This window comes from Salvelinus namaycush, chromosome 27 (assembly GCF_016432855.1).
Source record: "Salvelinus namaycush isolate Seneca chromosome 27, SaNama_1.0, whole genome shotgun sequence".
NCBI lineage: Eukaryota > Metazoa > Chordata > Actinopteri > Salmoniformes > Salmonidae > Salvelinus > Salvelinus namaycush.
The window spans coordinates 12,666,042-12,681,391 of record NC_052333.1 but is presented as its reverse complement, the minus strand read 5'-3'; the positions used below and the strand labels follow the sequence as shown (position 1 = coordinate 12,681,391).

The window sequence follows — 15,350 nt, the reverse complement described above, 5'->3', positions numbered from 1 at the left end:
GCCTGACTGCCATTAGGTACCGAGATGAGATCCTCAGACCCCTTGTGAGACCATATGCTGGTGCGGTTGGCCCTGGGTTCCTCCTAATGCAGACAATGCTAGACCTCATGTGGCTGGAGTGTGTCAGCAGTTCCTGCAGAGGAAGGCATTGATGCTATGTACTGGCCCACCCGTTCCCCAGACCTGAATCCAATTGAGCCATCTGGACATCATGTCTCGCTCCATCTACCAACACCACGTTGCACCGCCAGACTGTCCAGGAGTTGGCGGATGCTTTAGTCCAGGTCTGGAGGAGATCCTCAGGAGACCATCCGCCACCTCTCAGGAGCATGCCCAGGCGTTGTAGGAAGTCATACAGGCACGTGGAGGCCCACACACTGCTGAGCCTCATTTGACTTGTTTTAAGGAACATTACATCAAAGTTGGATCAGCCTGTAGTGTGGTTTTCCACTTTAATTTTGAGTGTGTACTCCAAATCCAGACCTCCATGGGTTGATAAATTTGATTTCCATGACCATTTTTGTGTGATTTTTGTTGTCAGCACATTAACTATGTAAAGAAAACAGTATTTAATAAGAATATTTAATTCATTCAGATCTAGGATGTGTTATTTTAGTGTTCCCTTTATTTTTTTGAGCAGTGTATATGACTTTGTGGTTGTGGGTGGATTTCAACTGCTGGCTGAATTCTCACTCAACTGTACAACTAATATGAACCTGTTCTACAGACTCTTGTACTACTATGCACTGAAAAACAGTTAATATGTTACAAATCAAAAGCTTAACATTGAAATTTGTGATTTCAAATGATTAAGTTAAATTCAGATAGGCATGTTATTGTGCTCTCTAACACAAACATAAATGTGTTGTTATTGCTGTAGACCTTTTAACAGATCTAGGAGCAGTTGACCTCCACAGAATGTTAACATTAGCCACTAATATCTGACTTCAGTACAGTCTATAGCTGTTTGTTCATTAATACTTATATGTGGCCTTAATATACAGCATATGACCTGGTAAAGGAGAGGGGGATGGGAGGCTGCTCAATGATTGGCTGTAGTGTAGGTGTGTTCATACATGTATTCAAAATTTCAACTGCTGGCTGGAATTTTCACTCAACTGTACCACTAATATGAACCTGTTCTACAGACTCTTGTAGACTACTATGCACTGAAAAACAGTTAATGTTACAAATCAAAGCTAACATTGAAATATGTGATTTCAAATGATTAAGTTAAATTCAGATAGGCATGTTATGTGCTCTCTAACACAAACATAAATGTGTTGTTGTTGCTGTGACCTTTTAACAGATCTAGTTGACCTCCACAGATGTGCACATTAGCCACTAATATCTGACATCAGTATAGTTTATAGAGGTGTATCTGTCTGTCTGTGTCTTTCAGTTTCTATTTAGACTACATCAAATATGAAGAAGCTGTGCAGCCACACCATGTTCAACTGTTACCTAATTAGCTGCTAGCTGACAATCTGGTTGACCTGTAGCATATAAACATTTGTTGGCACAGAAAGAAGGGATATATAAAATGATTGATCAAATTCCTCCTGCCACTATCTGACTGGGTTAATAACTTAATATTAAGTAATATGGACCCATTGTCTTAGACTTGAACTCTTGGACCAAACATGGGACTCTGATTTCAGCATAGGGACTTGTGACTCGACTCCTGACTCCAACATTGGTGACTTTGACTCAACTCAGAGTAGCCATAGGGTCTTGTGAATTGACTCTGACTTTTGTGACTCAACTACAACACTACTGCCCATTGCATGGCTACTACTACTGCTTCAACTACCAATTCTAGCAAGTTGTACCCCAGTTGGGTACACTTTTCTGCTGCTCCCTCAAAAGCATTAAGCAGACATTTTGGATTATTACCTCCCTCCCCATAACTCTCTGTTGTTAATATCAGTAGGCTGTTTGAGTGGTCTGTGGGCAGGTAATTCATCTGATTGCTGATGGGTTAGGTTGCTAGATCGAATATTAACCTGCCATAAGCTACTTTTGTGTCAGCAAGTCTCCCCAGTGAAAAATGTACATATCCACCACTCCATCTCTCATGTACAGACCATTCAAGTAGCTGCACTTAACACCTCACTGATACTTTGGTGTAAGAGCTACAAACCCAAATTGTCTAAGGAAATGTGGCTAACAGTAATAACATTGCAGACATATTCAGAATCTGGGCTGATGGAATCATTGTTATGCATATCTACTGGCCATAATTTCCGCTTGAGGTCCTGCCCCTCCCCCAACTGCAAAGTGCACAAAAGTACAAACTATCAAAGGTTTTATAGGTCAACACACAGTTCCCCCCCATCCCCTGTCCTTTGTATATTATTTATATATACTTGTGTTCCATATGTACTTCTGTATTGATTTGTTGTTAATAAAATATAATATAATAAAAGATACACAGTTCCCCCTCCCCCATGTTGCAGCATATAATCTCTGCCCAAGGTTGCCATGTACCTATTTTGTGGTTTATTGATGTACTTTTAAAAACTTGCGGCAGGTGAAAGGTTTTGGTCGCTAGGTGGAAGTTGTTATCTACTTCTATATTGCAACGTTACCACATGGCTTTTTTAAAAATCATTAATTTCCCTGTATTCTGCTAAAATTGTGCTAGTGAAGGTGGTGTTTGAAGTCTGGTTTGAGCAGACTCCTAGAAATTTGAAATTGACTGGCAAGCCTGTCCTGCCTGAGCGTGATCACCACTGAAGTAGCTGTGCAGCACGTGTTTTAAGGAAGAGGAGGATGGTTGCAGATGTTTGCATTCATGCAAAAGGTAAGCTTAACTAAACTGTTAACCAATATTTTAGCTAAAATTGTATTTGGTGTATTGACAAGCAATGCATGTTCTCAGTTGTCTTTATTTTTAATGAATTAATGTCAGTCATGTATGTCTTTCGGTGGAATCCAACATGCATTGACATGTCTGAAAGCCGCATTGTGTCAGATATACTGCGTCATGACAGATTGAAATTGGCAGGTTTATCCAAACAATTCATTAATGCGCAATTGTTACTTTGCATGTTTCTACCTTATAGTTTTTGTGGCTTGCTAACGGTTAGTGTGGCTAGCTAACTGTTAGCGTGCTAGCTAACGGTTAGCGTGCTAGCTAACGTTTAGCATGCTACCCGGCTAGTTAAAAAAATAATATATGCTAGCTATGGTTGCAAGCTAGCTAATAAGTTTAGCATAATTGGTAAACGTGTCTTTGATTCAGAATACATGATTGTGGTTAACATGTTACATGCATTGAAAATAATATTGCTATAGTGTAACAAGCTAGCAAGAAAAGCCAGTTCCTTTTCATCTATTTTGTCAAGTTATAAGCCTGTAGTGTGTTAAAATATTTAAACCCCCTCATTAAATTCATGTATTGAAGTTGCGCCCGTTTTTTATAGCCCTTTCTTACCCAAACCGTTTTTTACATTGAAATAATCTCAGATGAAAATAAGAAATATGTTAAACTAATTAGAGAAATAAGTGACCAGATTTTTTTTATTGAAAACCATGGACATTAGTTTGGGTGGGGGGGGGCGTGGTGCGGTTCCTAGTCTTTTTTTTTTTGCACATAAAAGAGTGAAACACCACAACCAGAATAAGGGTTGTGGAAAGTGTCAATTTTGGTAGGACTGTGACAATTCACTGTCTTGAAAAATACATACATACAATACATACATATATTGGCAGATTCTTTAACCAAATCCCTATTCTTACACAGATTTTTTAAGATCCTAAAACATAATGGAAGATAAGAGTCCAGGAACCTACAAGTAACCAATGCGGTATGTGTTTTCTGATTTGCCTAGTTTTTAGAGTAGCTTGCCTTGCTTTAGCCAAACCACTCATACTGATTTCTCTTTAGTCCATCCATAAAACAAGATTCACTTTAGTTGCATGCAGGAACTGCATAATGTGCTTATGTTATGCTTATACTCTTTTTTACCTTGAAAGTAGTTTAAAAAAACAGAAATTGTAATAGATGTTTGTTGGACCTCTATTAGTCAATGATAACAGTCATTGGTGTCCCCCACCCATCCCCTGTTGTGTGCCGAGCAATCTTGTCATTCTATTAAGTCTCAACTATTCTTTTTGTCTTCCTTTACAAAGGCACTGCAGAGGCTAGAAGGCGCATGTAAAATCTAAGAAGCATAGTTCAACTTGTGAGGCCAGATTTGAAAAGGAAAAGATAAATCCCGAAGCGCAGGTGGTCAGTTGTTTGAATTGATACTGGGGATGGTTGAATCGTTATCATATCCTATTGCCTAATTTGCACATGACTATATCATTTTATGTATCCTTAGATGTCAGACACCGAGGCTGCCAGTACCTCTGAGGCTGCCAGTACCTCTGAGGCTGCAGTACCTCTGAGGCTGCCAGTACTTCTGGGTCGATAGTCAATGTGTTGGATGATGCACCACCCCGTTGATCAGAACAGACAGTATATACGTAAGTTAAAGTGTCATTCACACCCAGCACTACGTAAGTTCTGTGGAATCAGCTTTGTAAATCAAGATGGGCAAGTGTGCACTTTCATCCCTATTCATAGTATTATAACATAAACAAGTAGAGGAGCACAGTCGTAACTAATCAAAATGTGCCGGTGTCCAAATACTTTGTCATCTGTCTAGTTATCCAATATAATTTTTTTCTAAATACAGTTGACCAAAGCTATGCTTGGATACAAGACTGATGACTCATAACCAGCATTGGCAACAGTGTAGATGGTTATGTCCCAGGATCATCAGAGGAAGGCAATTTTTATGAAGAAAATCTGACAGGTATGTCTATACTTTACATACACATGCCTATTCTTAATTACAATGTCCTGTTTGAAAATTACATGTTTTCCACTGATGTTTTCCAGGAGAGATGTCAGTGTTCGGGCCAAAAAGCCAATGACAAGGGAAAGCTGGGGCAAAAGAGAGACTCACACGGTAAGCATGTTTCCTGCTGCCTTCAGTCAGTGTAAGTCTGATGGCCTTGAGATAGAAGCTTTTTTTCAGTCCGCAGTTTGATGCACCTGTACTGACCTCGCCTTCTGGATGATAGTGGGGTGAACAGGCAGTGGCCGGGGGGTTGTTGTCCTTGATGGTCTTTTTGGCCTTTCTGTGACATCGGGTGGTGTAGTTGTCCATGAGGGCAGGTAGTTTGCCCCCGGTGATGCGTTGTGCAGACCTCACTACCCTCTGGAGAGCCTTACGGTTTTGGGCGGAGCAGTTGCCGTACCAGGCGGTGATACAGCCGACCGACAGGATGCTCTCGATTGTGCATCTGTAAAGTTTGTGAGTGTTTTTGGTGACAAGCACTTTCTTCAGCCTCCTGAGGTTGTTTTGTTGATGTTGAGTGTGAGGTTATTTTCCTGACACCACACTCCGAGGGCCCTCACCTCCTCCCTGTAGCCGTCTCATCGTTGTTGGTATCAAGCCTACCACTGTAGTTGTCGTCTGCAAACTTGATGATTGAGTTGGAGGAGTGCATGGCCACGCAGTCATGGGTGAACAGGGAGTACAGGAGAGAGCTGAGAACGCACCCTTGTGGGGACCCAGTGTTGAGGATCAGCGGGGTGGAGATGTTTCCTACCCTCACCGCCTGGGGGTGGCCCGTCAGGAAGTCGAGGTCCCAGTTGCACAGGGCGGTGGGTCTCAGCTTAATGACGAGTTTGGAGGGTACTATGGTGTTAAATGCTGACTGTAATCGATGAACAACATTCTTACATAGTATTCCTCTTGTCCAGATGGGTTAGGGCAGTGTGATTGCGATGCGTTGTCTGTGGACCTATTGGTGCGGTAAGCAAATTCGAGTGGGTCTAGGTGTCAGGTAGGGTGGAGGTGATATGGTCCTTGACTAGTCTCTCAAAGCACTTCATGATGACGGAGGTGGTGCTACGGGGTGCTAGTCATTTAGCTCAGTTACCTTAGCTTTCTTGGGAACATGAACAATGGTGGCCTTCTTGAAGCATGTGGGCACAGCAGGCTGGGATAAGGATTGATTGAATATGTCTGTAAACACACCAGCCAGCTGGTCTGCGCATGCTCTGAGGACGCGGCTAGGAATGCCGTCTGGGCCAGCAGCCTTGTGAGGGTTACCACGTTTAAATGTTTTACTCACGTTGGCTGCAGTGAAGGAGAGCCCGCAGGTTTTGGTAGCGGGCCGTGTCAGTGGCACTGTATTGTCCTACAAGCAAGCAAAGAAGTTGTTTAGTTTGTCTGGGAGCAAGACATCGGTGTCCGCAACGGGGCTGGTTTTCTTTTTGTAATCCGTGATTGACTGTAGACCCTGCCCACATACTTCTTGTGTCTGAGCCGTTGAATTGCGACTCTACTCTGTCTCTATACTGACGCTTAGCTTGTTTGATTGCCTTGCCTAGGGAATAGCTACACTGTTTTGTGTTCGGTCATGTTTCCGGTCGCCTTGCCATGATTAAAGCAGTGGTTCGCGCTTTCAAGTTTTGCGCGAATGCTGCCATCAATCCCGGTTTCTGGTTGGGGAAGGTGTAATAGTCACCGTGGGTACAACATCACTGATGCACTTTCAAATAACTCGATCCCAGTCCACGTGACCGAACAATCTTGAAACGTGGAATCAGATTGGTCGGACCAGCGTTGAACAGACCTGAGCACAGGCGTTTCCTGTTTTAGTTTCTGTCTATAGGCTGGGGCAACAAATGGAGTCGTGGTCAGATTTGCGAAAGGAGGGCGAGGGAGGGCTTTGTATACGTCGCAGAAGTTAGAGTAGCAATGAACCGGAATCATGCCAGCCCGGGTCACGCATTCCATATCTGATAAAATTTAGGGAGCTTGTTTTCAGATTAGCCTCGCTAAAATCCCCATCTACAATAAAAGCAGCCTCAGGATATGTGGTTTCCAGTTAACATAGAGTCCAATGAAGTTCTTTCAGGGCCGTTGAGGTATCTTCTTGGGTATTACACGGCTGTGATTATAATCGAAGAGATTTCTCTAGGTATATAGCGGCCGGCATTTGATTGTGAGGAATTCTAGGTCAGGTGAGTAAAAGGACTTGAGTTTCCTGTATGTTTGTATGATCACACACCCGAATTGTTAATCATAGGGCATACACCCCGCCCTTCTTCTTACCAGAGAGATGTTTTGTTTCTGAGATGCGTGAAGAAACCGGTGACTCTACGTACTCTGATAACGTATCCCGAGTGAGCCATGTTTCCGTGAAACAGAGAATGTTACTATCTCTGATGTCTCTCTGGAAGGCAACCCTTGCTCGAATTTCGTCTACCTTGATGTCAAGAGATTGGACATTGCGAGTAGTATACTCGTGAGATGTGGGCGATGTGCCCGTCTACAGAGCCTGACCAGAAGACCGCGCCATCTGCCACCTGTGGCGCCGTTGTTTGGTCACCTACTGGGATCTGATGCATTCCCCCTGGGTGATAGTCGAAACAGAGGATCCGCTTTGGGAAAGTCATATTCCTGGACTTAATGTTGGTAGTTGACGTTGCTCTTATATCCAGTAGTTCTTCCCGGCTGTATGTGTAATAAACTTAAGATTTCCTGGGGTATCAATGTAAGAAATAACACATTAAAAACAAAATACTGCATAGTTTCCTAAGAACGCGAAGCGAGGCGACCATCTCTGTCGGTGCCATAAGTATTCTGGCCGTACTGTGCTGGTCCATCTGTTTTGTCTTCATCAGTTAGTGTATTTCCAACCATGCCAGCACAGAACGGTTCAGTTTGGATTGTACATGGTGTGAAAAAGTTTAGGATGGAGTCTGCCTTCATTTCAGCATGGTATTGTGCTTTCCCCTCTCAATACATGGCTGTATCTGTAGGGTTTGGGTGGCTGTAGCCGTCCCTCTCATACCATATTCAATAGGCTTGAATGGCACAGCTGTTATAAACCTGCATTTTGAGTTTTTCAACAGTTATCGCTTATGGATTGGTTGATAGGTTGGATTGGGTGAAACTGACATGATTTCCACTGATGTTTTCCAGGAGAATGTCACGATTCGGCCAAACAGCCAATGACAAGGGAAAGCTGGGACAAGGAGAGGCTCACCACAGTAAGCATGTTTCCTGCTGCCTTCAGTCAGTGCGTTTTCACTCTGTAGTGTCAGCTTATGGTACTGTGCTGGTCCGATATCAATCCTGTTTTCATCAGTTAGTGTATTTCCAACCATGCCAGCACAGAACGTTCAGTTTGGATTGGACACAATTCAAGACGTTAGATCTGAACTAGTGTGTCAGGATAGATGATAACACAGAAGGATTACCACACTTACATTGTTTTTCCTGGTTGAGGAACTTAATTTAATAATATTGCTTTTATTAGAAGATTACATTGCAAACCTTTTGATGGGCTTAGATTTCATACAGATTGACTCTGCCTTGATGTCACATTGCACATCTCTCTCACACCATCCTTCTCTATGTAGTTATTTAGTTGGGATTGTTAGTTTACCTCAACACTCTCTGCAGATACAGCTGCAACCTGGTAGAGTTAATACAGAGATGAACACATACTGTATTGTACTCAACCTTTATTTAATGTAGTCATTCATAATGTCATCTCTTTCCAAAGGTGCCAAAGGAACAAAAAGGTTTTGGTCGACAATAGAGGTGGATGCAGTTGAAGATTCCTTGATGAATTTTATCCGAATGGGAAAAAGGCCTGGAAAACAAGACTGTGAGAAATGCATTGCTGCTTCTCCCCAAGCGCTAGTAAACAGGGACTGGAGAGCAGTAAAGTTCTATGTACACAACAGAATAGTTGCAGATCAGAGAAAATAAGTGTATAAGATGCTTCTATCTTGGTGTACCTCTGAGGATTTAATGGGACTTACTTGACTTAAGCTCATAGGCAGTTGATGAATGTCCTCCATCTCACTCTGTTTGGGGGAAGTTTTCCCAGGTGGGTTGTTCACTTTTGGAGTGACTAAGGTCTCAAGAATACAAAGCCTGCTGACTTTGAATGTTACAGAAAAATAAAATACATTTTTCTAAACTATTAATCTGTTACTTGGATATAATGACTCCATTACTGAAATGGTTGTTCCAGTTTAAATACTTTACAGTAGAACTACACTACAGTAGAACTACACTACAGTAGAACTACACTACAGCCGTTGAGTTGCCATCCGTGTTGCATCATTGTGGCATTCTACATGCAATATTTTCAGTCATAAAATAGAATGAATGCATCAAATATCGATGTAATAAATGTATCACTAGTCACTTTAAACAATGCCACTTTATATAATGTTTACATACCCTGCATTACTCATCTCATATGTATATACTGTACTCTATACCATCTACTGCATCTTGCCTATGCCGTTCGGCCATCGCTCATTCATATATTTATATGCACATATTCGTATTCATTCCTTTACACTTGTGTGTAAAAGGTAGTTGTTGTGAAATTGTTACATTACTTGTTAGATATTACTGCACGGTCGGAACTAGAAGCACAAGCAATGCGCTACACTCGCATTAACGTCTGCTAACCATGTGTATTTGACCAATTTGATTTGATTTGATTTGCAATGTGCGGTCTCAAGTAGGTGGTAAAATTACAAGTGATCTTTTTTCAAGAAGTCAGCAACTTTCGGTGATTTCCTCATATTAGATTTTTTTTCTAGCTCATGAGTGTAATTTCTGTGCTTCTATGATGTCTGGAAAGCAGGGTCCTAAAAAGGTATGTAAATGTGAGGAGTCCTAAATTGGTTAGAAATGCAAGACTGTGTGTGTGTGTGTGTGTGTGAGAGAGAGAGAAGTGCACTGTTTTGCTCTTAACCTGTCAATTCTGCCACTCCTCTGTGTTTCATTTTCAGTTTATCCTTTACTCTGCAAATGGACAAAGTGGTGCTACCGCTTTCGGCCTCTGATGTTTCCCATCAACTTACACCACACTGGCAAATTCTCCATCCCTCTAAAACTTGACACCAGTAGACTAGTGATTTAATGTGTGTGTGTGAGATGTAACAGGTGGTCCATAACCAGGGCAGTAATCACCTTTCACACATCCATCTTAGGAGTCTTCTTCGCTTTCTAAACGTCTCCTGGAATTCACTGGCTCCATCCCCTCCTCTTTTGAGGAACAGAATAAATGAGAAAAAAAAAACATTCTCTGAATTTAAAAGGGGGTTGTGTACCCATTGTGAATAATTTGATACTGTCTAGTAAAGGTCTATGCTGGCTTAGAAACCTTTAAAGGTGTAGTTAACTTTTCCAAAGTAATAAAATGGCAAAGTAATCTTTTAAGTCTGAGCGGCTGAGAGATGGGGCTTGTGTGATATGGCCTGTGAAGGTATTCTGCTCTTGGCTTAACTAATATGCCTACTGTAGCATGGTCTGCCCCAAATATGGTTAATTCGGGTGATGATCTCATCTGACTCCTTTAGGGTCCAGATGCTTCTCTATTGCTCTCTATATCCCCCCCTTTCTTTCAGCTCTGTGTTGACGTCTGACTAGACAGTGTACATGTCTGAAATCTTTACAGGAGATGGAATCTCTGCTCTGAAGTGGTCACTTTAATAATGTTTACATATTTTTGCTTTACTCATCTCATATGTGTATATACTGTATTTTAGTTTATTCCACTCTGACATTGCTCATCCTAATATTTATATATTCCTAAATTCCATTATTTTACCTTTAGGTTGTGTGAATTGTTAGATATTACTGCACTGTTGGAGCTAGAAACACAAACATTTCGCTTCACCCGCAATAACATCTGCTAAATGTATGTGACAAATAAAATTTGATTTGTATAGCATTTAGCACTCGTTCCCCTTTACTCACTCTTTCCCCACTCTTTTGTTTTTTTTCCAGGGGATACAATATCGGAGTGCGTCTCATCGAGGACTTCTTGGCACGCTCCAGCGTTGGGAGGTGTCAGGATTTCCGAGAAACGGCCGATGTCATTGCTAAGGTAGTGGGGACGTCCCCGAGCCAATCAGAGCGTGTCCTTGGAACGCTCCCAGAAAGGAGAGAGGAGAGGGGGAAGAGCGAGATGAAGAGAGAAAGGACAGGGAGAGAAAGAAAGAGGGGGACAAGGAAGAAGAGCGAGAGAGATTGAGATCTGGGAGAGGGAGAGAGCTGGTAAAAAGAGGGAGGGAGAGAAAGAAGTTGACTGTGAGTGAGTTAGAGAGCGAGAGAGTCGGCGACTGGAATTTGAACTCCAACCTGCAGTAGTCTGCATAGTTTCTGAGCTTTCATAGCTCCTCTCTACTGCTTTTCATTTCTCTGCACTCACGCAGGTAGGGAAGCATCCCAGCTATGTCACCGCAAAGCCAACTAGCCCCAGCCTCTGTGTGTGTGTGTGTGTGTGTGTGTGTGTGTGTGTGTGTGTGTGTGTGTGTGTGTGTGTGTGTGTGTGTGTGTGTGTGTGTGTGTGTGTGTGTGTGTGTGTGTGTGTGTGTGTGTGTGTGTGTGTGTGTGTGTGTGCGTGTGTGTGGGCTCATGTTCCCCACTGCTTCTTGTCTTTGTTATACGGTAGTCTGAGCCGCACGGTCAACCTACACCTAGGGTGAAACACAACCCCTCGGCCAAATATATTAGTTCACACTAAAGGGATGACACCACACACACACACGCTTGTGCCTGTGACTATGTGGTCAGACAGTAGTCTGCTGTACGTTACATTGGTAAACTGTTGAGCAGCAGGCCCGATACCAAACCACTGTAGACTTTGTTAAGCACAAAACCACTTCTCCCTTCTTGTGGTTGAAATGCAATTAACCATGTAGAGCACTCTGTCTGTTCTAAAAGTTCTGCTAAGTCGTTTCACAGGTGTAATCTTGCATTGTAGGCCTATGGTTCAGTTATATGGAAGGCAGTAGTATGGAATATTGGTCTAGATGATGAACTGTAAGCCTCAACTGCTGTTCAGACTTGCCGAGATAATCAGCAACCTAGCTATCAGTGACCAGACATGTTCATGGAGACACACAGCAACTTAGCACTCTGGGCCCGGTTTCCTGATAGCAATGCAACTTAGCCTTAGAAGGGTTTTAACAATGCATCGTTCCTACAACGGCCGAAGATCCAAAATACTGACCACGGATCAGCTCGTAGAGATACAGCTTATGGCTGCAAATATTGAGGCGGCTTATTCTAATGATTATGTAGCCTATAGTCATCTCGGTTTTCATTTGAATCATATTTTTATCCTTCGCTTGTTCAATATCAAAGACATTGGCAACTTTGTATTTGTAGTCAACTTCGTTACGAAGTTATCGGCAGTCACAGAGAAACAGATAAACAGCTTGATTCTATGTTTAGCAGAGATCTTCTGTGTGTAAAGTGGTGTGGAAGGGCAATAAAAACATCTAACAATGCACTTAGCTGTTCTACGAGTGGTCTGAGGCAGTCGGTAAATAGTGTTTTCAAGTGCAACTTTACTAACGATCGTTTTGATGTAATGATGCTCCCACAAAGGTTCTAACGAGGAACTTAGAACCAGGCCCTGGATGACGGAGCTAGGCCCTGGAGCACCAGGCCCTGGATGATGGGGCTAGAGACCAGTTGAAAATGTTCCCAGTTTATGCAGAGCTGCACGACAGGGCAGCTCTCACTTGCAAGCTTTGATATTGGCTAACAACCAGTGACTTGATCGCTGATTATCTTGACATGGGGGAGTTCCTGGTGAGGAAAGATTTTACACACCCTGGCCTGTTTAACCCTCTCTCAATATAAAACTTGATAATGTCTAAGTGTCGGCATTCATTGATTCATCTTGTGTGAGAGTGATGGTCTCTGTTCCATTATGAATACACTACATGCAACACCATTGTAACAGTAACATCAACAGCAGTGTGTGGTTGTATGTGTATTCCAACAGGTGGCGTTTAAGATGTACCTGGGCATCACCCCCAGTGTGACCAACTGGAGCCCGGCGGGAGACGAGTTCTCCCTCATCCTGGAGAGTAACCCCTTAGTGGACTTTGTAGAGCTGCCTGACAACCACAGCTCCTTGGTCTACTCCAACCTGCTGTGTGGGGTACTCCGAGGAGCTCTGGAGATGGTAAGGAGGGAGGGGGTGTGTTTATGGTGTACTCCAACCTGCTGTGTGGGGTACTCCGAGGAGCTCTGGAGATGGTAAGGAGGGAGGGGGTGTGTGTATGGTGTACTCCAACCTGCTGTGTGGGGTACTCTGAGGAGCTCTGGAGATGGTAAGGAGGGAGGGGGTGTGTGTATGGTGTACTCCAACCTGCTGTGTGGGGTACTCCGAGGAGCTCTGGAGATGGTAAGGAGGGAGGGGGTGTGTGTATGGTGTACTCCAACCTGCTGTGTGGGGTACTCCGAGGAGCTCTGGAGATGGTAAGGAGGGAGGGGGTGTGTTTATGGTGTACTCCAACCTGCTGTGTGGGGTACTCTGAGGAGCTCTGGAGATGGTAAGGAGGGAGGGGGTGTGTTTATGGTGTACTCCAACCTGCTGTGTGGGGTACTCCGAGGAGCTCTGGAGATGGTAAGGAGGGAGGGGGTGTGTGTATGGTGTACTCCAACCTGCTGTGTGGGGTACTCCGAGGAGCTCTGGAGATGGTAAGGAGGGAGGGGGTGTGTGTATGGTGTACTCCAACCTGCTGTGTGGGGTACTCCGAGGAGCTCTGGAGATGGTAAGGAGGGAGGGGGTGTGTTTATGGTGTACTCCAACCTGCTGTGTGGGGTACTCTGAGGAGCTCTGGAGATGGTAAGGAGGGAGGGGGTGTGTTTATGGTGTACTCCAACCTGCTGTGTGGGGTACTCCGAGGAGCTCTGGAGATGGTAAGGAGGGAGGGGGTGTGTGTATGGTGTACTCCAACCTGCTGTGTGGGGTACTCCGAGGAGCTCTGGAGATGGTAAGGAGGGAGGGGGTGTGTGTATGGTGTACTCCAACCTGCTGTGTGGGGTACTCCGAGGAGCTCTGGAGATGGTAAGGAGGGAGGGGGTGTGTTTATGGTGTACTCCAACCTGCTGTGTGGGGTACTCTGAGGAGCTCTGGAGATGGTAAGGAGGGAGGGGGTATGTGTATGGTGTACTCCAACCTGCTGTGTGGGGTACTCCGAGGAGCTCTGGAGATGGTAAAGATAGAGCGAACTTCTTTAGGCCTTTTCACACTCCTGAGACAAGCCGAGCCTAACCAAGCTGCACTGTGCTGGTCTGGTTACGTATTCACCATAGTTCAAATCAAATGTATTTATATAGCCCTTCTTACATCAGCTGATATCTCAAAGTGCTGTACAGAAACCCAGCCTAAAACCCCAAACAGCAAGCAGTGCAGGTGTAGAAGCAGTTGTTAGAACCGTGCTGAAAAGGACCATGTGAAAATAAAAATATCAGAGCACGGTAGTGTGAAAATTGTATTTGTGTGATTTATGTTATGTTCATGTGTCATGAGAATAGTTCTCTATTTCCCCTTTCATTTCTAATACCTCCTCTCTCTCCCCAAGGTGCAGATGGCAGTGGATGTGAAGTTTTCTCAGGATACCCTGAGAGGAGACAATGTCACAGAGATTCGGATGAAGTTCATCAAGAGGATGGAAGAGAACCTACCGGCTGGGGATGAGTGAGAGAAACACACAGAGAGTGAGAGAGAGAAACCTCCACCTCTCCTCTTGCTCTCCATCCATCCATCCTGAATCTGATGTCACTCAGGGGGGTACGGAGGGAGAGAAAGAGGTATTGGGTAACTCTTCACTGAGAGACAAAGAATGGAGACAAGGAAATTATGTCCTTGGGTGGGTCTCAAATGTATTCTATCTTCCTCTCCTTGTCTCCTTCCCTTCATCTGCACTAGTGTAAAGATAATGGATAGATAGATGGGAGTTAAACTCAGGGAAGGAGAGGACTTGGCCTTTGAGATGCACTGTTTGGTTTATGGAAGGACTTCTGCTGAACTATGATCCTTGACCTTTAATGTCTGCTCATATGACCCCTGACCTTTCCCCTTTAATCTCTGCTCCTGGGATGAGGAACTCCTTGGCCACTTCATCACATATGTTAATTTCTGAGAAAAACGTCCCTTAGATATCGTCTAGGCTTTGTCTTGTGAAAGTAGTCAGGAAAAGCTCCTGGCCTGTTACAAATGGAAATGTTTTTGATTTTAAATTCTGTTAATTTACTAAATTTAGCATCAATTTATATCACTGAATGGAATGTGATGGTTTCACTACTACGTGATGTGATGGTTTCACTACCAAGTCAATTGTGTTGTACACGGTGGACCAGATTTTGACGTTTAGTCTCTTTAAAAAAAAAATAATAAGATCATAGAGGTTCTGTTAATGTCTGTGTATAAGATCTTTATTTGTTGTCATCTAAGCATTAAATAAATATACAGCCACATGTATGGCAATGTTCATTTAA

At 43.4% G+C, this 15,350-nt stretch overlaps 1 protein-coding gene across 1 annotated transcript in view; it reads left to right on the top strand.

Annotated features, from left to right (window-relative positions):
- Positions 1 to 15,350, top strand: part of LOC120022076 (trafficking protein particle complex subunit 3) — a 21,000-nt gene extending 5,650 nt beyond the window's left edge. Inside the window, exons 3-5 of the mRNA XM_038965887.1 lie at positions 10,836 to 10,935; positions 12,847 to 13,029; positions 14,435 to 15,350. Coding sequence (XP_038821815.1) covers positions 10,836 to 10,935; positions 12,847 to 13,029; positions 14,435 to 14,554 — 403 coding nt within the window. The 3' untranslated portion in view covers positions 14,555 to 15,350. The remainder of the gene's footprint in view (positions 1 to 10,835; positions 10,936 to 12,846; positions 13,030 to 14,434) is intronic.